At 51.4% G+C, this 26,860-nt stretch overlaps 3 protein-coding genes across 5 annotated transcripts in view; 1 reads left to right on the forward strand and 2 right to left on the reverse strand.

Annotated features, from left to right (window-relative positions):
• The window catches only part of LOC138645542 (large neutral amino acids transporter small subunit 4-like), a 46,494-nt gene extending 37,726 nt beyond the window's left edge, over positions 1-8,768 (forward strand). For 2 of the 3 annotated variants that reach the window (XM_069734936.1, XM_069734933.1), the window contains exons 7-14: positions 167-300; positions 366-526; positions 724-879; positions 1,610-1,736; positions 1,817-1,931; positions 2,150-2,223; positions 2,302-2,425; positions 8,213-8,768. In XM_069734936.1, coding sequence (XP_069591037.1) covers positions 167-300; positions 366-526; positions 724-879; positions 1,610-1,736; positions 1,817-1,931; positions 2,150-2,223; positions 2,302-2,425; positions 8,213-8,359 — 1,038 coding nt within the window. In that variant the 3' untranslated portion in view covers positions 8,360-8,768. The remainder of the gene's footprint in view (positions 1-166; positions 301-365; positions 527-723; positions 880-1,609; positions 1,737-1,816; positions 1,932-2,149; positions 2,224-2,301; positions 2,426-8,212) is intronic. The other variant, XM_069734934.1, reaches the window with a different exon arrangement.
• LOC138645543 (phosphatidylinositol transfer protein beta isoform-like) lies at positions 8,745-15,304 on the reverse strand. Its single transcript, XM_069734937.1, has 12 exons — positions 15,095-15,304; positions 14,810-14,840; positions 14,522-14,667; positions 14,349-14,440; positions 14,238-14,245; positions 10,432-10,506; positions 10,274-10,357; positions 10,120-10,197; positions 9,894-10,004; positions 9,381-9,503; positions 9,211-9,285; positions 8,745-9,091 (listed from the first exon to the last, which is right to left on the reverse strand). Exons 1-11 carry the CDS (start codon positions 15,112-15,114, stop codon positions 9,238-9,240), a joined length of 816 nt encoding a protein of 271 aa, XP_069591038.1. The 5' UTR covers positions 15,115-15,304; the 3' UTR covers positions 8,745-9,091; positions 9,211-9,237.
• A 5,158-nt stretch (positions 15,305-20,462) lies between these two features.
• On the reverse strand, positions 20,463-26,568 carry LOC138645544 (sulfotransferase 1C1-like). The gene is made up of 8 exons (XM_069734938.1): positions 26,472-26,568; positions 24,481-24,661; positions 24,120-24,248; positions 23,448-23,545; positions 22,065-22,191; positions 21,712-21,806; positions 21,467-21,647; positions 20,463-21,150 (listed from the first exon to the last, which is right to left on the reverse strand). The coding sequence occupies exons 1-8, from the start codon at positions 26,481-26,483 to the stop codon at positions 21,038-21,040; spliced, it is 936 nt and encodes a 311-aa protein (XP_069591039.1). The 5' UTR covers positions 26,484-26,568; the 3' UTR covers positions 20,463-21,037.
• Between the last annotated feature and the right edge of the window lie 292 nt (positions 26,569-26,860).

Raw genomic sequence — 26,860 nt, forward strand, 5'->3', positions numbered from 1 at the left:
TGTCCCTGGTGGCCTAGTGGTGTATATAGTGCTTTGTCCCTGGTGGCCTAGTGGTGTATATAGTGTTTTGTCCCTAGTGGTGTATATAGTTGTCCGTCCCTGGTGGTCCCGTGACCTCACTCTGGGGATAACATTACAGTTTTGCTTCCCTCCTGTCTCCGTCCAGGTCCTGTATTATTCGGGGGTCCCTATTGTCCCCATCATTTTGTCATACGGGGCCTTGTCCTGTGCTGTGTTCCTGAACAGCTCCCTCTGCTGGCACCTGAAGCCCCCTGAGAAGCCAGAGGACAACGTGTACAGGTGAGTGAGGCGGGCGGCTGGCGAGTGCGGAGGGGACCGGTCATTACCGTGCGGTGTCTCCTCAGCGTCAGGCTGCAGCTCAACTGCTACGAGGCCATGAAGAAGAAGAAGCCGCAGGAGGACAACTGGTGCCAGAAGTCTCTGAAACTCAAGTTCCAGGAATCTCTGAGGGACAAAGAAAGAATCCTGAGTCAGAGGAGGACACTCAGCTTCCGGAGGCCACACGGTAAGCGGCGTCTACTAACCACTGCCGGGCCAGGACCAATGTCAGGTCTCTTCATCATGTCGCCAGTTATAGCACAGTAATATCGCGAGCAGCGCCATGTTCTGCCCCAAGAGGCCCATGAAGTCCAGCAGAGGACGTCCCCCGAGGACCAAGGCTACTCTCAGAACCGTCTGCTGACCATGGCTCCTCTTTTCTAGTTCCTGCCCCGACGCCGCTCCTGGAAAGTCTCACCTGTCCCACGTTCCTTCTTCACCTGCTGTCCGACACCGCGCTGCTCACCTGGATCTACTTCTACGTCTCCTCGGTGAACTCACATCTTCAGAGTAAGGCGGAGGAACATGGACCCCAGGCAGGTGAGAGCCCCGACTGCCCCTTCCAGGTGAGAGAGCCCCGACTGGCCCTGCCAGGTGAGAGCCCCCGACTGGCCCTGCCAGGTGAGAGCCCCCGACTGGCCCTGCCAGGTGGGAGCCCCGACTGCCCCTGCCTGGAGAGGAAACTCCTGACTGCCCCTGCCAGGTGAGAGAGCCCCCGACTGCCCCTGCCAGGAGAGAGAGCCCCCGACTGCCCCTGCCTGGTGAGAGAGCCCCCGACTGCCCCTGCCTGAAGAGAGAGCCCCTGACTGCCCCTGCCTGGAGAGAGAGCCCCCGACTGCCCCTGCCAGGTGAAAACTCCGAACTGGCCCTGCCAGGTTAGAACCCTAAACTGCCCCTGCCTTGAGAGAGAGCTCTCGACGGCCCCTACTTGGAGAGAGAGAGCTCCAGACTGGCCTGCGTGGAGAGAGTCCCCAACTGCCCCTGCCAGGAGAGAGCTCCTGACTGGCCCTTCCTTTAGGAGACAGTTCCTGACTGGCACTGCCTGCCTGGAGAGTTCCCTACTGCCCCTGCCTGGAGAGAGAGGTCCCGACTGGCCCCACCTGGAGAGAGCCCCTGGCTTCTGCTTGCCATGTGAGAGCTCCAGACTGGCCGAGCCTGGAGATCCCCCGGCTTCTGCTTGCCATGTTTGAGCTCCTGACTGCCCCTGCCAGGCAGATCGATCTTAGTCTCAGCCCTTTTATGTCCCTATAATGGTGTCTCGCCCTTGCAGATCTCTACTCCTCCGTGTTTGGGGCGCTGCAGATGATCGGACTGTTTGCCGCGCCGATGATCTCTGTTTTACTCCATAACCATCGCATCCGAAAAATGGGAAAACCGAGTGACCAACCCCCCGCCAGGTGCTTCCATGTTGTATACTGCGCTCCATCCTCTCCGGACTAGATTGCTGTAATCCTCATGATGTGATGGTGTCTTGTAGGAATCCTCCCCGGAGAGCATGCAGCGTGAGGAGGCTGGCTGCCGTCTATATCCTCCGGACTCTTCTGGTCATTTGTTTTGGGATCATTTGTCTCGTTCCATCTCTTCACATCCAGGTAAACGGAGGAAGGCAATGATCACACCAGGCTCAGCCCAACGATCCAAGATGCATGTAGTACCACCTCACAGCCAGCAGATGGTGATGCGTCACCTTCATACACATTCCTCGCATCTCCACCTGCAGGCAGTGACTGGTACTACGCTCAGGATAGCAGCAGTGGGGAGATTTTGTGCTTTTCTCCTTTTGACTTTTACCTTTCTCTTTGCCCCCGAGGTTATCGGCTTCATCCTCCACGTGGCGATGAGAACGTCCATGTTTTTAGTTGGCGCCACTCTTTATCTGTGTGTGTGAGTATAATGCTCTGGTGACATGACCCCACCACACTCCAATAATGCAGGTGTTACAATGTCCAATATGTCCCTCAGGTTCCCCAGCCAACATTTCGGCGCTTTGCTGGGAATCAACACGTTCATCTCATCAATCCTGTCCCTTGTCCAGCATCCACTCTTCCTACTGGTCACAGGACCCCTGAAGAAAGACCCATTCTGGGTAAGGAAACAGTCACTTCCTGCATCATACTCCAGAGCTGCACTCAATATTCTGCTGGTCACTGTGTACATGCATTACATTACTGATCCTGAGTTACATCCTGTATTATACTCCAGAGCTGCACTCACTATTCTGCTGGTGCAGTCACTGTGTACATACATTACATTACTGATCCTGAGTTACATCCTGTATTATACCCCAGAGCTGCACTCACTATTCTGGTGGTGCAGTCACTGTGTACATACATTACATTACTGATCCTGGGTTACATCCTGTATTATACCCCAGAGCTGCACTCACTATTCTGGTGGTGCAGTCACTGTGTACATACATTACTGATCCTGAGTTACATCCTGTATTATACTCCAGAGCTGCACTCACTATTCTGCTGGTGCAGTCACTGTGTACATACATTACATTACTGATCCTGAGTTACCTCCTGTATTATACTCCAGAGCTGCACTCACTATTTTGCTGGTGCAGTCACTGTGTACATACATTACTGATCCTGGGTTACATCCTGTATTATACTCCAGAGCTGCACTCACTATTCTGCTGGTGCAGTCACTGTGTACATACATTACATTACTGATCCTGAGTTACAGCCTGTATTATACCCCAGAGCTGCACTCACTATTCTGCTGGTGCAGTCACTGTGTACATACATTACATTACTGATCCTGAGTTACATCCTGTATTATCCTCCAGAGCTGCACTCACTATTCTGCTGGTGCAGTCACTGTGTACATACATTACATTACTGATCCTGCGTTACATCCTGTATTATACTCCAGAGCTGCACTCACTATTCTGCTGGTGCAGTCACTGTGTACATACATTACATTACTGATCCTGAGTTACATCCTGTATTATACCCCAGAGCTGCACTCACTATTGTGCTGGTGCAGTCACTGCGTACATACATTACATTACTGATCCTGAGTTACCTCCTGTATTATACTCCAGAGCTGCACTCACTATTCTGCTGGTGCAGTCACTGTGTACATTACATTACTGATCCTGAGTTACATCCTGTATTATAACCCAGAGCTGCACTCACTATTCTGCTGGTGCAGTCACTGCGTACATACATTACATTACTGATCCTGAGTTACCTCCTGTATTATACCCCAGAGCTGCACTCACTATTCTGCTGGTGCAGTCACTGTGTACATACATTACATTACTGATCCTGCGTTACATCCTGTATTATATCCCAGAGCTGCACTCACTATTCTGCTGGTGCAGTCACTGTGTACATACATTACATATCCTGAGTTACATCCTGTATTATACCCCAGAGCTGCACTCACTATTCTGCTGGTGCAGTCACTGTGTACATACATTACATATCCTGAGTTACATCCTGTATTATACCCCAGAGCTGCACTCACTATTCTGCTGGTGCAGTCACTGTGTACATACATTACATTACTGATCCTGAGTTACATCCTGTATTATACTCCAGAGCTGCACTCACTATTCTGCTGGTGCAGTCACTGTGTACATACATTACTGATCCTGAGTTACATCCTGTATTATACTGCAGAGCTGCACTCACTATTCTGCTGGTGCAGTCACTGTGTACATACATTACATTACTGATCCTGAGTTACCTCCTGTATTATACTCCAGAGCTGCGCTCACTATTCTGCTGGTGCAGTTACAATGTACATACATTAAATTACTGATCCTGAGTTACCTCCTGTATTATACTCCAGAGCTGCACTCACTATTGTGCTGGTGCAGTCACTGTGTACATACATTACTGATCCTGAGTTACATCCTGTATTATACTCCAGAGCTGCACTCACTATTCTGCTGGTGCAGTCACTGTGTACATACATTACATTACTGATCCTGAGTTACCTCCTGTATTATACTCCAGAGCTGCACTCACTATTCTGCTGGTGCAGTCACTGTGTACATACATTACTTTACTGATCCTGAGTTACATCCTGTATTATACTCCAGAGCTGCACTCACTATTCTGCTGGTGCAGTCACTGTGTACATACATTACATAACTGATCCTGAGTTACCTCCTGTATTATACCCCAGAGCTGCACTCACTATTCTGCTGGTGCAGTCACTGTGTACATACATTACATTACTGATCCTGAGTTACCTCCTGTATTATACCCCAGAGCTGCACTCACTATTCTGCTGGTGCAGTCACTGTGTGCATACATTACATTACTGATCCTGAGTTACATCCTGTATTATACCCCAGAGCTGCACTCACTATTCTGCTGGTGCAGTCACTGTGTGCATACATTACATTACTGATCCTGAGATACATCCTGTATTTTACTCCAGAGCTGCACTCACTATTGTATTCTGCTGGTGCAGTCACTGTGTGCATACATTACATTACTGATCCTGAGTTACATCCTGTATTATACCCCAGAGCTGCACTCACTATTCTGCTGGTGCAGTCACTGTGTACATACATTACTGATCCTGAGTTACATCCTGTATTATACTCCAGAGCTGCACTCACTATTCTGCTGGTGCAGTCACTGTGTAGATACATTACATTACTGATCCTGAGTTACATCCTGTATTATACTCCAGAGCTGCACTCACTATTGTGCTGGTGCAGTCACTGTGTACATACATTACTGATCCTGAGTTACATCCTGTATTATACTCCAGAGCTGCACTCACTATTCTGCTGGTGCAGTCACTGTGTACATACATTACATTACTGATCCTGAGTTACATCCTGTATTATACCCCAGAGCTGCACTCACTATTCTGCTGGTGCAGTCACTGTGTGCATACATTACATTACTGATCCTGAGTTACATCCTGTATTATACCCCAGAGCTGCACTCACTATTCTGCTGGTGCAGTCACTGTGTACATACATTACTGATCCTGAGTTACATCCAGTATTATACTCCAGAGCTGCACTCACTCTTCTGCTGGTGCAGTCACTGTGTACATACATTACATTACTGATCCTGAGTTACATCCTGTATTATACTCCAGAGCTGCACTCACTATTCTGCTGGTGCAGTCACTGTGTAGATACATTACTGATCCTGAGTTACATCCAGTATTATCTTCCAGAGCTGCACTCACTATTCTGCTGGTGCAGTCACTGTGTACATACATTACATTACTGATCCTGAGTTACCTCCTGTATTATACTCCAGAGCTGCACTCACTATTCTGCTGGTGCAGTCACTGTGTACATACATTACATTACTGATCCTGAGTTACATCCTGTATTATACCCCAGAGCTGCACTCACTATTCTGCTGGTGCAGTCACTGTGTACATACATTACATTACTGATCCTGAGTTACCTCCTGTATTATACCCCAGAGCTGCACTCACTATTCTGCTGGTGCAGTCACTGTGTACATACATTACATTACTGATCCTGAGTTACATCCTGTATTATACCCCAGAGCTGCACTCACTATTCTGCTGGTGCAGTCACTGTGTGCATACATTACATTACTGATTCTGAGTTACCTCCTGTATTATACCCCAGAGCTGCACTGACTATTCTGCTGGTGCAGTCACTGTGTACATACATTACATTACTGATCCTGAGTTACATCCTGTATTATACCCCAGAGCTGCACTCACTATTCTGCTGGTGCAGTCACTGTGTGCATACATTACATTACTGATTCTGAGTTACCTCCTGTATTATACTCCAGAGCTGCACTCACTATTCTGCTGGTGCAGTCACTGTGTGCATACATTACATTACTGATCCTGAGTTACATCCTGTATTTTACTCCAGAGCTGCACTCACTATTCTATTCTGCTGGTGCAGTCACTGTGTGCATACATTACATTACTGATCCTGAGTTACATCCTGTATTATAACCCAGAGCTGCACTCACTATTCTGCTGGTGCAGTCACTGTGTACATACATTACTGATCCTGAGTTACATCCAGTATTATACTCCAGAGCTGCACTCACTCTTCTGCTGGTGCAGTCACTGTGTACATACATTACATTACTGATCCTGAGTTAAATCCTGTATTATACTCCAGAGCTGCACTCACTATTCTGCTGGTGCAGTCACTGTGTACATACATTACATTACTGATCCTGAGTTACATCCAGTATTATACTCCAGAGCTGCACTCACTATTCTGCTGGTGCAGTCACTGTGTACATACATTACATTACTGATCCTGAGTTACCTCCTCTATTATACCCCAGAGCTGCACTCACTATTCTGCTGGTGCAGTCACTGTGTACATACATTACTGATCCTGAGTTACATCCAGTATTATACTCCAGAGCTGCACTCACTATTCTGCTGGTGCAGTCACTGTGTACCTACATTACATTACTGATCCTGAGTTACATCCTGTATTTTATTCCAGAGCTGCACTCACTATTCTGCTGGTGCAGTCACTGTGTACATACATTACATTACTGATCCTGAGTTACATCCTGTATTATACCCCAGAGCTGCACTCACTATTCTGCTGGTGCAGTCACTGTGCACATACATTACATTACTGATCCTGCGTTACATCCAGTATTATACTCCAGAGCTGCACTCACTCTTCTGCTGGTGCAGTCACTGTGTACATACATTACATTACTGATCCTGAGTTACCTCCTGTATTATACCCCAGAGCTGCACTCACTATTCTGCTGGTGCAGTCACTGTGTACATACATTACATTACTGATCCTGAGTTACATCCTGTATTATACCCCAGAACTGCACTCACTATTCTGCTGGTGCAGTCACTGTGTACATACATTACATTACTGATCCTGAGTTACATCCTGTATTATACTCCAGAGCTGCACTCACTCTTCTGCTGGTGCAGTCACTGTGTACATACATTACTGATCCTGAGTTACCTCCTGTATTATACCCCAGAGCTGCACTCACTATTCTGCTGGTGCAGTCACTGTGTACATACATTACATTACTGATCCTGAGTTACATTCTGTATTATACTCCAGAGCTGCACTCACTATTCTGCTGGTGCAGTCACTGTGTACATACATTACATTACTGATCCTGAGTTACATCCTGTATTATACTCCAGAGCTGCACTCACTATTCTGCTGGTGCAGTCACTGTGTACATACATTACATTACTGATCCTGAGTTACATCCTGTATTATACTCCAGAGCTGCACTCACTATTCTGGTGCAGTCACTGTGTACATACATTACTGATCCTGAGTTACATCCTGTATTATACTCCAGAGCTGCACTCACTATTCTGGTGCAGTCACTGTGTACATACATTACATTACTGATCCTGAGTTACCTCCTGTATTATACTCCAGAGCTGCACTCACTATTCTGGTGCAGTCACTGTGTACATACATTACATTACTGATCCTGAGTTACCTCCTGTATTATACCCCAGAGCTGCACTCACTATTCTGCTGGTGCAGTCACTGAGTACATACATTACATTACTGATCCTGAGTTACATCCTGTATTATACTCCAGAGCTGCACTCACTATTCTGCTGGTGCAGTCACTGTGTACATACATTACATTACTGATCCTGAGTTACCTCCTGTATTATACCCCAGAGCTGCACTCACTATTCTGCTGGTGCAGTCACTGTGTACATACATTACATTACTGATCCTGAGTTACATTCTGTATTATACCCCAGAGCTGCACTCACTATTCTGCTGGTGCAGTCACTGTGTACATACATTACATTACTGATCCTGAGTTACATTCTGTATTATACTCCAGAGCTGCGCTCACTATTCTGCTCTGGAGTAGATCCCTTCTCCCTGTAACCTCTTCTCCCGTTGCTGTAGATCCACGCTGGCTTCCTGGCTTTGTCTCTGGTCGCCGTCGCTCTTCCGTTCCACCTCATCGTGAAGAATCACCGCCGGCACCGTGACCCCCGCTCGCGCCCCATCCACCTCCGCCCGCTGCCACCGTCCACTTGCGCCAAGGCCTGAGGCAGATCCGGTAGATCACAGACGATCGAGGCCGAAATAAAGGATTTTTTTTTAATTTTATTTTCATAAATGCGGTCACATGATAACTTTAAAAAAAAAAAAAAAATTACTAAAGCCCCTCCATCCCGTCCCCCCGGATGATTCCGCCCTCCTGGTCTCTTCTCTATAACCTGCGTCTCTGGACCCTGAAGTGCTGCCCCGCCGGCCTCCCCTACCGGACCGCACCAAGCAACACCCCCCCCCGCCCGCCATCCCAGAAATGGAACAATCCACGAGAAGGAAAGACATTAACCCCTGTGCCGCTGGACTGTGGCAGCATTAACCGCTCCACTGCTGGACATCAGTCACGGCGGATGCACCGATAGTCTCATAATAAATCTCGTAATAAAACTCTTTTTTTCGGTCTGGCGGAACATTCTAAGAACCGTTAAGGGGGCGGCGGGGTTTGCTCCGCCTCTCAGTGTCCGTCTCCAACAAGGAAGGGTTACACATTAGGCAGCTGAGTCCTGGGGCAGTGAAGAGGTTAACAGAGTCTGGCAATGATGAGGGCAAGTAGGAAAAAAAAAAAAAAACATTGACGAGAGGCCAAAACATGAAAGGATCGGGCAGGAAGGAGTCCGCGGGGGACGGCTCAGCAGATCTTCCTCTCCAGTCATTGCTCCTTTCAGACACGCCCCCTGCGCAGATCAGCCAATGAGAAGGAAGGTGGTCCAGACTCCGCCCCAGAGGGATCTGAAGAAAAACATAGATGTAATTACCTATTCTGCCTGTAGATGGCGACATTGCAAAGCACACCACCCAGTGGTCACTGCCGGTACTGCACTGCTCGGCTGATTTAACCCTTTTCTTACTTGTTCCTTTCCGAGGACCCCAGGGCTTTATTCATCTTTGGCAGACATTCCTCTGACTTGTCCTTTTTGCCTCATCTGGGAGAGAAGATAATAAAATCGATGAGTCCTAGAAATAAAAGGACGACTTAAGACCGATCCCCCCCCCCCCCCGCCAAAAAAAAAAAACGCACCTCGTCGAGTTCTCGCTGCGTCTCGTCTTCCATCCGACGGATGTCGTCCATGTTCAGGTGCACCCACCGGTCCAACGAGCAGAAGAGCTGGCGGTGAAAGTTGGTGAAGAGGCGCTTCTCTTGCTAGAATACAAAATGTAGAGGTTTTTGTTGAGCCTGAGAGAGGACAGGAAGGAGCAGAAGCTTGAGCGCAGCTCTGGATGTGAAAGATGGTACTTATGGTAATACACATCACACTCCAGTCACAACCAAAGCTGCTGCTGGACTTCTGCTCCTTCCTATTAGCTCTCACATTGTGGCTGGATCACTGAATTACATCCTCGTCACATCCAGAGCTGCAATCAAGGTTCTGCTGCTTTCCTGTTAGCTCTCAGGCCAACATCTCAGGTTCTCTCTCCAGGAGAGGGGTGCATTGTGGGCGTTTAACACTGTAGAGTAGGGTTTCCTACATCCAACATCTCCCACAATGCAATGCTGTAGGAATTCTGGGAAATCCTTAAAGGGAGTTTTCACCTTGTGGATAAATTTCTCCATTCTGCCCTGAAGACCCCACCACCGGAACTTGACGGTGACCAGCTTGTAGGCACACATGTGAGGGCACGAGGGGTTGTTCAACACTTCTTTCTACAGCCAAGGACCAAAAAGAGGATTAGCTCACTGCGTCCGTGAACCAGGAGGCTCAGGATGAGCACTGCTGCTCCATGGTACTGTCCATTTAAAGAAAGTGAAAGGATCGTACCATCCAGTCCTTATTTAGGGGACCTCTCCCCGTCTTCTCCGACCTGAAGGTCGCAGGATCCTCTTCTGGTTTATAGTCCTGTTGAGACACAGTCAGACCTGGGTAAATGTGCAGTCCCACGTCAGGAGGACACAGCCGCAGTCGTTGCACTCACATCTTCGGCGATCTCGGAGCGGTCTGCAATGTCGATAGGTACCACCTCCACTTCCTTCCAGGTCTCGGCATCCAGTCCATGGACCTGCAGGGGACGGGAAGGTCCGGGAATTAGGGGGCACAAACCTGCATACGGGGGATGGGCGAGGGAAGACTCACGTTTTCCAGGCTTCCAAAATCGGGTTTATGCCAAGTCTCGATTTTGATGAAGAAGTCGTCTTTCATGTATTCGTTCTGGGGGGAAAAGTCAGGATTAAAAAATATGCAAAAAGCAGCCAGGATTCTCCATAGACCTCTATGGAACAGCGCCCCCTGCTGACACAACAACATCAGCACACCGGACGGGAGGGACACGCTGCTGCTAGAGGGGAAGTGATGGGACCGGCCCAGGAAACGGCCATCACTGCCACAAAAATAACTGGAGGACGAGTCCACCATCCTGAGAGCGAAATCACCACATCCACTCAGGCCACAGCCGTCATCAGCGTACTACAATCCCCAGCATGGCTATAAGGGCCAAAATAGCACCAATCCTGTACAGGTGGGGGGATTGGGGGCTCTGCTGTCTGTGACCGCCTGATGTACAATGATCATCGGTATCAGAACATCTCACACAGGTAGAAACTAAAGATGAGAGAGCGCGAGGAGATGGAGGCAGAGGGGAGAGCGCGAAGAGAGGGAGGCAGAGGGGAGAGCGCGAGGAGAGGGAGGCAGAGGGGAGAGCGCGAGGAGAGGGAGGCAGAGGGGAGAGCGCGAAGAGAGTGAGGCAGAGGGGAGAGCGCGAGGAGAGGGAGGCAGAGGGGAGAGCGCGAGGAGAGGGAGGCAGAGGGGAGAGCGCGAGGAGAGGGAGGCAGAGGGGAGAGCGCGAAGAGAGGGAGGCAGAGGGGAGAGCGCGAGGAGAGGGAGGCAGAGGGGAGAGCGCGAGGAGAGGGAGGCAGAGGGGAGAGCGCGAGGAGAGGGAGGCAGAGGGGAGAGCGCGAGGAGAGGGAGGCAGAGGGGAGAGCGCGAGGAGAGGGAGGCAGAGGGGAGAGCGCGAGGAGAGGGAGGCAGAGGGGAGAGCGCGAGGAGAGGGAGGCAGAGGGGAGAGCGCGAGGAGAGGGAGGCAGAGGGGAGAGCGCGAGGAGAGGGAGGCAGAGGGGAGAGCGCGAGGAGAGGGAGGCAGAGGGGAGAGCGCGAGGAGAGGGAGGCAGAGGGGAGAGCGCGAGGAGAGGGAGGCAGAGGGGAGAGCGCGAGGAGAGGGAGGCAGAGGGGAGAGCGCGAGGAGAGGGAGGCAGAGGGGAGAGCGCGAGGAGAGGGAGGCAGAGGGGAGAGCGCGAGGAGAGGGAGGCAGAGGGGAGAGCGCGAGGAGAGGGAGGCAGAGGGGAGAGCGCGAGGAGAGGGAGGCAGAGGGGAGAGCGCGAGGAGAGGGAGGCAGAGGGGAGAGCGCGAGGAGAGGGAGGCAGAGGGGAGAGCGCGAGGAGAGGGAGGCAGAGGGGAGAGCGCGAGGAGAGGGAGGCAGAGGGGAGAGCGCGAGGAGAGGGAGGCAGAGGGGAGAGCGCGAGGAGAGGGAGGCAGAGGGGAGAGCGCGAGGAGAGGGAGGCAGAGGGGAGAGCGCGAGGAGAGGGAGGCAGAGGGGAGAGCGCGAGGAGAGGGAGGCAGAGGGGAGAGCGCGAGGAGAGGGAGGCAGAGGGGAGAGCGCGAGGAGAGGGAGGCAGAGGGGAGAGCGCGAGGAGAGGGAGGCAGAGGGGAGAGCGCGAGGAGAGGGAGGCAGAGGGGAGAGCGCGAGGAGAGGGAGGCAGAGGGGAGAGCGCGAGGAGAGGGAGGCAGAGGGGAGAGCGCGAGGAGAGGGAGGCAGAGGGGAGAGCGCGAGGAGAGGGAGGCAGAGGGGAGAGCGCGAGGAAAGGGAGGCAGAGGGGTGAGCGCGAGGAAAGGGAGGCAGAAGGGAGAGCGCGAGGAAAGGGAGGCAGAGGGGAGAGCGCGAGGAAAGGGAGGCAGAGGGGAGAGCGCGAGGAAAGGGAGGCAGAGGGGAGAGCGCGAGGAAAGGGAGGCAGAGGGGAGAGCGCGAGGAAAGGGAGGCAGAGGGGAGAGCGCGAGGAAAGGGAGGCAGAGGGGAGAGCGCGAGGAAAGGGAGGCAGAGGGGAGAGCGCGAGGAAAGGGAGGCAGAGGGGAGAGCGCGAGGAAAGGGAGGCAGAGGGGAGAGCGCGAGGAAAGGGAGGCAGAGGGGAGAGCGCGAGGAAAGGGAGGCAGAGGGGAGAGCGCGAGGGAAGGGAGGCAGAGGGGAGAGCGCGAGGAAAGGGAGGCAGAGGGGAGAGCGCGAGGAGCGGGAGGCAGAGGGGAGAGCGCGAGGAGCGGGAGGCAGAGGGGAGAGCGCGAGGAAAGGGAGGCAGAGGGGAGAGAGAGAGGGAAGGGAGCAACAGCGAGAGAAAAAACGCGGGAAGGGAAGCAGAAAGGAGAGCAAGTGTGGGAAGGGATGCAGAGGGGATAGAGAGAAAAAGTTCACCATCCAGCGAGTGAAATCATCACATCTACTCAGGTCACAGCCATCACCAGTGGTCTATAATCCCTAATGTTTATTTAAAAGCCAAAGTACCCCGGATCCTGTACAGGTGGTGGTGGGGGGGGCTCCGCTGTCTGAGACCACCTGATGTACACTGATCACCGGTATCAGAACATCTCACACAGGAAAAAAAATCATCACGTCACCACAGAGAGAGACTGGAGGAGGCTCCCACAGGGATTTATGGCCAGGAGGAGCAGAAAGAGGGAGGAGGAGAAGAAGATACATGGCACAAAACAGCAGCCGGACCAGGAAGGTCCCACAGCTACATACTGTCCAAGAAACTGAAACCGCGGAGAGGAGGCAGCGCAGAGGGGAGGCGGCGCAGAGGGGAGGCGGCGCAGAGGGGAGGCGGCGATCGCGAGAGGGAAATGAGGAAGAGGGGAGAGCATAAGTGCAGACAGGGAGTGAGAGAACTGGGACATGAGGGACTGTGCAGGTAGGCACACAGCGGGTGGTGCACATTAGAGGGCAGGTAGGCGCACAGCGGGAAGTTACGGCACTGCAAGCAGGTAGGGGCACAGCGGGCAGGGCATATTAGCGGGTGGTGAGGGCACATTAGCGGGTGGTGAGGGCACATTAGCGGGCGGTGAGGGCACATTAGCGGGCGGTGAGGGCACATTAGCGGGTGGTGAACATTAGCGGGCAGGTAGGGGCACATTAGCGGGCAGGTAGGGGCACATTAGCGGGCAGGTACGGCACAGCGGGCAGGTACGGCACAGCGGGCAGGTACGGCACAGCGGGCAGGTACGGCACAGCGGGCAGGTACGGCACAGCGGGCAGGTACGGCACAGCGGGCAGGTACGGCACAGCGGGCAGGTACGGCACAGCGGGCAGGTACGGCACAGCGGGCAGGTACGGCACAGCGGGCAGGTACGGCACAGCGGGCAGGTACGGCACAGCGGGCAGGTACGGCACAGCGGGCAGGTACGGCACAGCGGGCAGGTACGGCACAGCGGGCAGGTACGGCACAGCGGGCAGGTACGGCACAGCGGGCAGGTACGGCACAGCGGGCAGGTACGGCACATTAGCGGGTGGTGAACATTGGCGGGCGGGTAGGGGCACAGGGGGCGGGTACGGCACAGCGGGCGGTACACATTAGTGGACAGGTACGGCACAGCGGGCGGTACACATTAGTGGGCAGGTACGGCACAGTGGGCAGGTAGGGCACATTAGTGGGCAGGTATGGCACAGCAGGTGGGTAGGGGCACAGCGGGCAGTTATGGCACAGCAAGCAGGTAGGGGCACAGCGGGCAGGGAACATTAGCGGGTGGTGAGGGCACAGCGAGCAGGTATGGCACAGCAGCTAGGGCATATTAGCGGGTGGTGACATTAGCAGGCAGGTAGGGGCACATTAGTGGGCAGGTATGGCACAGCGGGCGGTGCACATTAGCGGGCGGTGCAGACAGGATGCGCTGTATATACTCACAGTGACGACTGATGTCCGGTTGCAGCCGCGGGAGGGGGGAGAAGAGAGACGACATGGTTACGAGACCCCCGCACACTATTACCTCTCACTATGCAGCCCCCCGACACTCACTGGTGCGGCAGTACGGATACGCGTTCCAGGCTTTCTCGTGGAACACCAGCGATCCCTCGGGGGCGATCATCTTCACGAAGCTGGGGACCTTACTGCGAGGCGAGAACACACGTCACCACACGTCTCACCATTCCTGCGAGCGGCGGCCGGTTGCTATGGGTAACGGCGCTCACCTCTGCAGGTGGTAGATCTTGTGGGTGTACTGCCCCTTCTCCCCGTCGCGCTCGTACGGCTCGTTCTTCAGCACCTCGATGCCCTCCCCTCCCCCGGTGTTGTCCTTACTGGCCTCCGCCACCGAGAACAGCTGCCCGACCTGGTACTGGAGAGAGAAGCCGCACGTTACCGGGGCGACCGCCGAAGCCTCCTCATTGGTCAGCGCGCTCTTCGGTCCAAGCTGGTGGCCAACATCGCGGCGGCCGTAAAGCAGGAGCCTGGATTTAAAGGGGAAGTGTCGCACTTACCTCCTCCACCGAGATGGGCAGAAAGACGCGGCTGGAAGAGAAAAAACGGAGAAAGTCAGAAGAGTCCAGCGAATCCCAAACCTCCATGTGACGTAACCGGGGGACACCGCCATATTGTGCACATACACTACAGGGGGCAGAACCACAAGCCCCAGCATGCCCAGACACTACAGCTGAGCCCCCTCCCATATGTCACCAGCCCCCTCCCTCACCGGGCAGCCCCCCACAGTCCCTACCAGGGGGTCCCCACATGCCCAGGCCGGCCCGCGGGCCGGGAGCACTCACAATTCCTTAATCAGGACCATCCTTTCCTCCCTCCGCTTCACCAGCCCCTGCAACACAGGCCGGAAACCGGAAACCAGGCCGCCCAGGCTGGAGGGAGGGACACATGCTTGTGCTCGGAGGGAGCCGGCGGCCGGTGACGTCACTGTCCAGCGACGCGCAATCTGAAAGTGCTGTATGTGGCCGCACGGCCGCTGGTTGCTAGGGGGCTGCTTGGTTACTAAGAGCAAGGGGTGCGATGAGCAGAGGGAGATTCAGCCAATAGGAGGAGGAGGAGGCGGGGCTTGTGCGACAGTTCCCAGAAAACAGCAACAAAAAACGTCAGAAACGAGGTTCCGGTGCGGCTGCAGGAAGGACGTGAGGAGCGCGGTGACGTCACTGCTGTAGTATATCACTTATATCAGGAGAGCGGTGACATCACTGCTGTAGTATATCACTTATATCAGGAGAGCGGTGACATCACTGCTGTAGTATATCACTTATATCAGGAGAGCGGTGATGTCACTGCTGTAGTATATCACTTATATCAGGAGAGCGGTGACATCACTGCTGTAGTATATCACTTATATCAGGAGAGCGGTGACATCACTGCTGTAGTATATCACTTATATCAGGAGAGCGGTGACATCACTGCTGTAGTATATCACTTATATCAGGAGAGCGGTGATGTCACTGCTGTAGTATATCACTTATATCAGGAGAGCGGTGACGTCACTGCTGTAGTATATCACTTATATCAGGAGAGCGGTGACATCACTGCTGTAGTATATCACTTATATCAGGAGAGCGGTGACGTCACTGCTGTAGTATATCACTTATATCAGGAGAGCGGTGACATCACTGCTGTAGTATATCACTTATATCAGGAGAGCGGTGACATCACTGCTGTAGTATATCACTTATATCAGGAGAGCGGTGACATCACTGCTGTAGTATATCACTTATATCAGGAGAGCGGTGACGTCACTGCTGTAGTATATCACTTATATCAGGAGGGCGGTGACATCACTGCTGTAGTATATCACTTATATCAGGAGCGCGGTGACGTCACTGCTGTAGTATATCACTTATCAGGAGAGCGGTGACGTCACTGCTGTAGTATATCACTTATATCAGGAGAGCGGTGACATCACTGCTGTAGTATATCATTTATATCAGGAGGGCGGTGACGTCACTGCTGTAGTATATCACTTATATCAGGAGGGCGGTGACATCACTGTTGTAGTATATCACTTATATCAGGAGGGCGGTGACATCACTGCTGTAGTATATCACTTATATGAGGAGAGCGGTGACGTCACTGCTGTAGTATATCACTTATATCAGGAGAGTGGTGACATCACTGCTGTAGTATATCACTTATATCAGGAGGGCGGTGACATCACTGTTGTAGTATATCACTTATATCAGGAGAGCGGTGACATCACTGCTGTAGTATATCACTTATATCAGGAGGGCGGTGACATCACTGTTGTAGTATATCACTTATATCAGGAGGGCGGTGACGTCACTGCTGTAGTATATCACTTATATCAGGAGGGCGGTGACATCACTGTTGTAGTATATCACTTATATCAGGAGAGTGGTGACATCACTGCTGTAGTATATCACTTATATCAGGAGGGCGGTGACGTCACTGCTGTAGTATATCACTTATATCAGGAGAGCGGTGATGTCACTGCTGTAGTATATCACTTATATCAGGAGAGTGGTGACATCACTGCTGTAGTATATCACTTATATCAGGAGAGCGGTGACATCACTGCTGTAGTATATCACTTATATCAGGAGTGCGGTGACATCACTGCTGTAGTATATCACTTATATCAGGAGAGCGGTGACATCACTGCTGTAGTATATCATTTATATCAGGAGAGCGGTGACATCACTGCTGTAGTATATCACTTATATCAGGAGAGCGGTGACATCACTGCTGTAGTATATCACTTATATCAGGAGAGCGGTGACGTCACTGCTGTAGTATATCACTTATATCAGGAGGGCGGTGACATCACTGCTGTAGTATATCACTTATATCAGGAGGGCGGTGACATCACTGCTGTAGTATATCACTTATATGAGGAGAGCGGTGACATCACTGCTGTAGTATATCACTTATATCAGGAGAGCGGTGACGTCACTGCTGTAGTATATCACTTATATCAGGAGGGCGGTGACATCACTGTTGTAGTATATCACTTATATCAGGAGAGTGGTGACATCACTGCTGTAGTATATCACTTATATCAGGAGGGCGGTGACGTCACTGCTGTAGTATATCACTTATATCAGGAGTGCGGTGACATCACTGCTGTAGTATATCATTTATATCAGGAGAGCGGTGACATCACTGCTGTAGTATATCATTTATATCAGGAGAGCGGTGACATCACTGCTGTAGTATATCACTTATATCAGGAGAGCGGTGACATCACTGCTGTAGTATATCACTTATATCAGGAGAGCGGTGACGTCACTGCTGTAGTATATCACTTATATCAGGAGGGCGGTGACATCACTGCTGTAGTATATCACTTATATCAGGAGGGCGGTGACATCACTGCTGTAGTATATCACTTATATGAGGAGAGCGGTGACATCACTGCTGTAGTATATCACTTATATCAGGAGAGCGGTGACATCACTGCTGTAGTATATCACTTATATCAGGAGAGCGGTGACGTCACTGCTGTAGTATATCACTTATATCAGGAGGGCGGTGACATCACTGCTGTAGTATATCACTTATATCAGGAAGGCGGTGACATCACTGCTGTAGTATATCACTTATATCAGGAGAGCGGTGACATCACTGCTGTAGTATATCACTTATATCAGGAGAGCGGTGACATCACTGCTGTAGTATATCACTTATATCAGGAGAGCGGTGACGTCACTGCTGTAGTATATCACTTATATCAGGAGAGCGGTGACATCACTGCTGTAGTATATCACTTATATCAGGAGAGCGGTGACATCACTGCTGTAGTATATCACTTATATCAGGAGAGCGGTGACATCACTGCTGTAGTATATCACTTATATCAGGAGAGCGGTGACATCACTGCTGTAGTATATCCTCATTACTCCCATCAGCACTGTACAGGACAATGATACCTTGGAAATCAGAGAACAGGATGAGGGATTACTGCGGAAACAGAACCTCTAACCCCCATCTATTATTCTGGGCGGCACCACTAAGCCTTCCGAGCCCCCCGAATGTTATAAGAGCTATATTCCTGCTCCCACTATCACTTGCTGTCAGTCCACACTGTGACTGTCATTCTATTCACTGTTTGAATGAACCTCTTGGCTGCTCTCGTGTGTTCTTATCTGGGGTCACAGTACGCTCCGTCCTCGCTGTGTGGATTTTTGATGTTACTTGGAATGAGTCCAATGATAAGAAGCAGCCAGATCTGCGGAATGTTCTAGATGCCCGGGGACAACTCATAGAGTCCCATGGATTCCAGTACCATCTATATGCTGATGACACTCAGATCTACCTCTCTGGTCCAGACTCTGCTCTCTGCTGTCCAGAATCCCAGAGTGTCTCTCAGCCATATCCTCCTCCTCCTCCTCCTCCTCTCGCTTCCTCAACCTCAATGTGGACAAATCTGAACTCATCATCTTTCCTCCATCTCATAGATCTTTCTATACCTGACCTATGTATCACAATCAATGACATCACGCCCTCCCCCGTACCGGAAGTCCGCTGCCTCGGAGTAACCCTCAACTCTGCCCTGTCCTTCAAACCGCACATCCAAGCTCTTTCCACCTCCTGTCGCCTCCAGCTCAAAAATATCTCCAGAATCCGTCCTTTCCTCAACCGTCAATCTACTAAAATGCTTGTGCATCATCTCCTGCCTCGACTACTGCAACATCCTCCTCTGTGGCCTCCCTGCTAACACCCTTGCACCTCTCCAGTCCATCCTTAACTCTGCTGCCCGACTAATTCATCTCTCTCCTCGCTACTCCTCCGCTTCCCCCCTCTGCAAATCTCTTCACTGGCTCCCATTCCCTCAGCGTATCCAGTTCACATTACTAATACTGACCTAGAAAAATATTTAGAATTGAGAGTCCTCAGTGGTTGATACCTTTTAATGGCTAACTGAAAAGATGGTAACAAATTGCAAGCTTTCGAGACTACACAGGTCCCTTCATCAGGCAAAGACTAAAAGAAATTCTAAATGTTTTTCTATCCACTGGCTAACACGGTACCAAGATATATTTCTTTCCTAATACTGACCTACAAAGCCATCCATAACCTGTCTGCTCCATATATCTCTGACCTAATCTCCCGATATCTTCCCTCACGTAATCTCCGGTCCTCCCAAGACCTCCTTCTCTCCTCCACACTTATCAGATCCTCACCCAACCGCCTCCAAGACTTCTCCCGAATATCCCCCATCTTCTGGAATTCAGTGCCCCAACACGTCCGACTATCAACCACCCTCGGATCTTTCAGACGGAACCTGAAAACCCATCTCTTCAGGAAAGCCTACAGCCTGCACTGACCCTGCTGCCTCCTAACCACTACCGAAGCTACCGCCTCACCAACGCCGGAGCTACCGCCTCACCAACACCGGAGCCACCGCCTCACCAACACCAGAGATACCGCCTCACCAACACCGGAGCTACCGTCTCACCAACACCGAAGCTACCGCCTCACCAACACTGAAGCTACCGCCTCACCAACACCGGAGCTACCGCCTCACCAGCACCGGAGCTACCACCTCACCAGCACCGAAGCTACCGCCTCACCACTACCGGAGCTACCGCCTCACCAACACCAGAGCTACCGCCTCACCAGCACCGGAGCTACTGCCTCACCACTACCGGAGCTACCGCCTCACCAACACCGGAGCTACCGCCTCACCAACACCGGAGCTACCGCCTCACCAACACCGGAGCTACCGCCTCACCCACACCGGAGCTACCGCCTCACCAACACCGGAGCTACCGCCTCACCAACACCGGAGCTACCGCCTCACCAACACCGGAGCTACCGCCTCACCAACACCGGAGCTACCGCCTCACCAACACCGGAGCTACCGCCTCACCAACACCGGAGCTACCGCCTCACCAATACCGGAGCTACCGCCTCACCAACACCGGAGCTACCGCCTCACCAACACCGGAGCTCCTCCACCCCTCAACTACACATCTACTCTTGGGACTCCTGCCTCATTGAAGCTGCTCCTCATATTGAGGCTCCTCCTTCTTGTCCTTATTTAAGCTCCTTCTTGAAGCAGAGTTGCAGTGTAAAGCATAGTGGAGGAGACAAGTTCTTCCTCTGATTCTTAGAAGGATGCTCCAGAGCTTTCGCCCCATTTATCCCCTCACAGTGTAACAAACAGATGCAAGAAAGAAGTTGCCGATACAAACTTTTATAAGTTTATTGCAAAAATTAATAATTTTCAGCTGCCATCAGCTTTGACCTCAGGATCTCCGCTTTCTGTCAGTGAGCGGGAACATTCTAGATTATGCTACAGACCTAGAACTTCAGCTGCTGAGAGTTTGTTACAGTTGTGTCCGGCTTAGGTGATCCTCTGCGAGGTGAACTCATCGGCAGCTCAGGTGTCGATCTTGTGCTGATACTTTGTTACAGTGTATCAGCGCAGGTAAAATGCATTAGGCTGAAGTCCTGGGTGTTATAAGGGGAGAGAAGGTGCGGAGACACTGCATCGTTGCCTACGACCAGGACAAAAGAGGGGGGTATGTAAGGGGCCTGTCCATAGAGGACGTCCGGTGGGGTTTTCCTTTTATGCACAGTAAGTAGACAAATAGATGGAGCTGCCCTGTCTGTGGCAGCTCAGCATCAGGCGCTGTATACCATGGCGTCCGGGGGAGCCGCAGTAGCCGTACGTAGGACTAGAGCAGAAGCTGTGGAAGTGATTGACAGCAAGCAGAGATCTTCGAAACATCAGTGAACTCTTCTGTGCGCCGTCAGATGTTGCTGCGAAACTTCAGGGTGGATCCCTTCATCTTCCTCTGATATTCCTCATCAAATATCTTATTCTGAGATATAGTGAAGTGATTCATCCAATCGGCAACTTCCCCTAAAATTGTAAAGGAAAGCAAAATTAATTATTCAATTGATAATTTCAAGGGGAGACTCCAGTACACAGGTAGGGGGCCTTGTATGATGGTACTGTGCTGTATACAGCCCCTGGTCAGGCTCCTCTTGTGATTTACACCTTTTTCTGCTTGATAAACTGCTGAAAAGGCTTAGAGCAGCGAATTTACAGCTTGCCATAAAGCGAGCAGCCTTAAATTGAGCTGTTTCCTCTTTGCTGACATCTAGTGGCCACTATGAAAACTGCTATTTTTCTTTTATTTTTATTCTAATACCCCATCCATTTTTTTTGGACGCACCTTTCCTCATGAAGGGGGACAGAGACTGGTCCAGCACGTTATCGGGCAGGCTGCTGTAGTTGGCCATCGGATTCTCTTTCATGGCGCTAAATGACGTGTGTTTGTAGATCTTCTCCACGGACTCTTCCGATAGTTTCTTCCCTAAGAACTTCATGACTTTTCTGATCTCACGTTTGGGGTCCTGTATAAATAGTGACATTCAGTGACGTTCGGCTACTTCTCTCTGGAGTCAGCCAGTTCCTCACCTCCTTCATGTCTTCATAGAACATGTACAGGATTTCATGCTTCTCTCTGGCTTTCCACCAGCCAAGGACATGGTCAAACCAGCTCCCCCAGGCCACTGGAAGAAGAGAGAGTGTCAGGAGCCGCGCTGCTTCGCTGTTAGCTCTCAGGCTGCAGACATGGGAGCTTTTTGCTGCCTCTGTGGTTTTTAGAGATCCCAAATCCTCAGATGTAGGGTTCTCACCCTCAATTCATTGGGTCAATATTAACCAAGAGAGGGAGCGCCGATTATTAATGACTAGAGGCAGAACTGTGAATTCAGCTCTGGAGTATAAGGCTGGATGTATGGAGAAAGTTGGATGTAGAAGTCACCCACCGTCACCCTTCAGAAATTTTTGCACATATTCTTCCCACGTTCCGGGGTCCGGCTGCGTCTTGTTCATCACATCAAAGAAGTAATAAGACACCGCGTTGTCTTTGGCGTTACGGGCAACGTAGATCGTCTACAACAAGAGGAGACAAAAGGTGGAACGGGCAAAGTCTGACCGTGAATGACGAGAAGTAGTCACTGGTGAGGGGGCGCCAAGGATGTCTCTGCGTTGAATGGGGGGCGCTGAGGACACCTCGGTTGTGACAGTGGGAAGGGCTCCAGGGATGTCTCTGCTGTGATGGGGAAGGGGCCATGGATGTCTGTGGTGGTATTGAGGTGTGGGTGCACTGGAGATGTCTCTGCTGGGACAGCTGGGTATGGGGGCGCTATGGATGGCCCTGTTATGATGATGGTGGGTGCGCAGTGGATGTCTGTTGTGATAGTGTGGTGTCGGGGTATGTTATGATGGTGGGGGCACTGTTGATGTCTTTGTTGTGATGGTAAGGTGTGGGAGCACTGTGGACCCCTGTTATGATGGTGGGGTGCATCATGGATGTCTCTTATAATAGGGGGGCTTATAGGTCTTTGTTGAGATGTGAGTGTGGGGGTGTCGTGGATGTCACTATTGTGACGGTGGGGTGCGGGTGCCGCGGATGTCACTATTGTGGCGGTGGGGTGCGGGTGCCGTGAATGTCACTATTGTGACAGTGGGTTGCGGGTGTCGTGGATGTCACTATTGTGACGGTGGGGTGCGGGTGCCATGGATGTCACTATTGTGGGGTGTGGGTGTCGTGGATGTCACTATTGTGACGGTGGGGTGTGGGTGTCGTGGATGTCACTATTGTGACGGTGGGTGCCGTGGATGTCACTATTGTGACGGTGGGGTGTGGGTGCCGTGGATGTCACTATTGTGGCAGTGGGGTGCGGGTGCCGTGGATGTCACTATTGTGGCAGTGTGGTGCGGGTGCCGTGGATGTCACTATTGTGGCAGTGTGGTGCGGGTGCCGTGGATGTCACTATTGTGGCAGTGGGGTGCGGGTGTCGTGGATGTCACTATTGTGGGGTGTGGGTGCCGTGGATGTCACTATTGTGGCAGTGGGGTGCGGGTGCCGTGGATGTCACTATTGTGGCAGTGGGGTGCGGGTGCCGTGGATGTCACTATTGTGGCGGTGGGGTGCGGGTGCCGTGGATGTCACTATTGTGGCAGTGGGGTGCGGGTGCCGTGGATGTCACTATTGTGGCGGTGGGGTGCGGGTGCCGTGGATGTCACTTTTGTGACGGTGGGGTGTGGGTGCCGTGGATGTCACTATTGTGGCAGTGGGGTGCGGGTGCCGTGGATGTCTCTGCTATGGGGGCTGCTTTGTAGGGTAATGAGGAGCGGCTCCCGACCTTACACTTCTCCTTCCAGAAGGACTCCGGCACCAGTTCGTAGGGTAAATGGGTCTTCACCAGCCGCGGGGACGGCGTCACCTCCAGCAGGTCAATCCCTATAGAGAAGAAATGGAGTCAGAGTCCAGTGTTTTACATGTAGCCACTTCCAGAGCTGCAATCACACTTCTGCAGACTTCTATCTATAGAGAGCATGAATTGCTGGGAGACTCCTCATCAAACTTCTGTACAAATAATCTACACGCCCCACACAACAATGCCACGCAACAGGATGTCAGCAATGCAAGCAGCATTTAGCGCGGTGGCTCAGTGGTTAGCACAGCAGCCTTGCAGCGCTGGGGTCCTGGGTTCAAATCCCACCACAGACAACGTCTGCAAGGAGTTTGTATGTTCTCCCCGTGTTTGCGTGGGTTTCCTCCGGGTTCTCCGGTTTCCTCCCACATTCCAAAAACATACTGATAGGGAATTTAGATTGTGAGCCCCATCGGGGACAGTAATGATGATGTGTGCGCTGCGGAATATGTTAGCGCTATATAAAAATAAAGATTATTATAAAATAAAGATTATTTAGCTGAACTGTGAATACAGCTCTGGAGTAAGAACCCTACATTAGTTACCAGTAGGGGGCTCCGCAGGGCACCGTGTACTCACCTGATGGCACCGTGTACTCACCTGATGGCACCGGAGGGGGAGAGCAGATCTCCAGGAAGGGCGAGCGCACGTGTGTGGGGGCACGCTTGGTTTTCTCCACTTCTCCCTCGTTCATTATGGAGTCGATGATCTCCTGCATCCATGTGGTCCCTGCACAGAACGGTGGCCAGAGGAGTTTACCATCACTACCTCTGATAACTGACAGCGAATTGAACCCTCAAAGTTCTCACAGCTGATGCTTCGTTGCAATGAGTCCAACTATGACAATCTTTTGGGATTCAGACTGATACATTGTAACAAACTATCAGGACACAGAAGAGTGTCTACGCTGATACATTGTAACAACCCGGAGTCGGAGCCCTAATGATGGGGCGGCCCTTACCTGCTTTGGGGTAAGTGGCGATCAGGAGGTCATCCGGCCGCGCCTGGAACTTTTCTATCCTCTCCCAGGATGTCGCGATCGGCTTCATCAGGGGAACGCCATGAACCGGGATGAGGGGGAACCTATAGAACGTGCCCTCCGGAACCGCGGAGAGGAAGTCGGAGTATTCTTTGGAGGTGTCCTGGAATGGGGAGAGGGTTGTAGTCAGAGTGAACAGGCGTAGCCCAGCTTTCCCACACTCCAGATTTGCTTCATCCTGTATCACTAGATTATCAGGAGTCTCGGAAAGATGGAAAACGCCAACCTTAAGCCCCTACAGCGGCCGCACCGGTGTCACCTAGTGTTAGGGGTAACACCAAAGAGATAGCGCCTAGATCCCACTGCTGCCGCCAGTCTGTTCAGGAGATGCAATTCCCCTGCCTCCAATCGTCAGGACTATTACATCATTGACTGACGAGTGATTGACGAGGCCGCGGCGGCGGCTTCCACTACTAGGCTGTAGACGTACCCCGATACAGTCACTGCCAGCTCCACAATAACAAAAGAACTACTCGCTGCCGCCACCAATCGTTTATACCCTTTACAGGCAGTGAATGGCTTCAGGGGTGCGGTTTACAGAACAAGAGGAACAGAACTATTAAATGTTTAATCCAGAAAGACCGTGTTTATAACGAATATACAAAGATGATACAATACGGGAAGAAAACATTTACAATTACATAGAATAATAGGGATAACAAAAGAGAATTCCTAAACCTGATGTCACAAGAACGGTTCTTGTCTTTATGGAGGGAAGAACTGTGATTAGGAAAGAGGAACACTGTCACAGCAAACTACATCTTCCAGAATGAACAATGACAGAAACCCAAACTCATTTTTTTTAGATGAAGGTTACGCTCTCATTCCTCCCCTTAGTGGCTTCATATGAAGACTGGTTTTGGGATGTGCTGGTTGTTTTAGAGGATTATGAGATCCCCATCTTTCAGGATATCTTCACCTCTGGAGGTCCCAGGCAGGAGATATTGTTCTCATAACCTTTCTATGGAGGTGAAACATGGCATGGATAGCATCATCCATTTGTCCAGTATTATGTTGGAGGGGTTAAAACGGCCTTACGGTGATGTAAGGGAATGCATTATGTTCATGCTTTTGCTACGACACCGAAAATATACCTGCCATAAATATTGGATCGATGCAAACCCCAATATTCATCACTAACCACTGGCTCCAAAGAGTCTCAGACAGGGCCTTGATCAGTGTAAGCTCATGCCTTAGAAGTGAACTTCTCCACCTCTGAATAAATGAATCCCAAGCTTAGCGTCTGGCTCTCAGAGAAAATCTCCTCTTGTAATTACCTGGTCACTGCAGGAGCTCTCTACTTCAATGGAGATTGAAGTGTCAGCTCTCTGCCATTTTCCCAGTTATAATTAGTTTCCCACTACCCCAGTTATAATTAATCCCATGTTCAATGTGCAGGTGATATGTCCCCTCCCCGAAGATGTCTGTATGGATTTAAACTTTTGTCTACGACACCCAGCTTTCTCAGAAGCAGATAAGATTAAGAAATCAACACATAGGAAGGTCTGCGCACTGTCTCCACCTGGTGGTCAGAACCTAAACTGCCAAAACAAAAGACCCCAGCGAGACGCCTGCCCTCTAATATAACACTGAGCCCTGACCAGGGGAGCCCCGGGGTAAAGAACCAAATAAGAAGGCAGAGGACTTGTTATATTGGGTGATAGGATTTTAATAAAAGGTTGTTTCATGCTTTACACTGCAGGCTGCATTCAGAGAACATTCTCCCTTTAATGAACATTTATTTACTGTGCAGAGAACTGTATCTATTACTCCCTGTTATCAGCCACTTCAGGCCATAGAGGCGAATTAGGAATACAATTCTAGAACTGCAGTGAAGACTGACAGCACAGACAGGAAAAACGCCCGCACGCACAACTAAGCAGATGTGTCACCCCTCGCTCTGCGGTACTCACATACGTCTCCATCCTGAGCTCCGCAGTCGCCTCTCTGCCCCGGCTCCGCTCTCACCGCGCCGCATCCCGGAGAAATATAAGGGACATAACCGGCTACGTCACAGAGGGTGTGAAGAGGCGAGAACGGGGCAGAGCCGGGGCGGCAACGACACATGCAGCAGAGCCGGGAATGTCCTGCACAGTGACAACTCCGAGCAGAGTAATGGAGGAGATGTGACCTGCAGTCCTATGTAACACCACAGATAACACAGTGATATCTCTCTGAGTACAGATAATGTAGGAGATGTCACCTGCAGTCCTATGTAACACCACAGATAACAGGGACAACTCCGAGCAGAGTAATGGAGGAGATGTGACCTGCAGTCCTATGTAACACCACAGATAACACA

Source organism: Ranitomeya imitator, chromosome 7 (genome assembly GCF_032444005.1).
Source record: "Ranitomeya imitator isolate aRanImi1 chromosome 7, aRanImi1.pri, whole genome shotgun sequence".
Taxonomy (NCBI): Eukaryota; Metazoa; Chordata; class Amphibia; order Anura; family Dendrobatidae; genus Ranitomeya; species Ranitomeya imitator.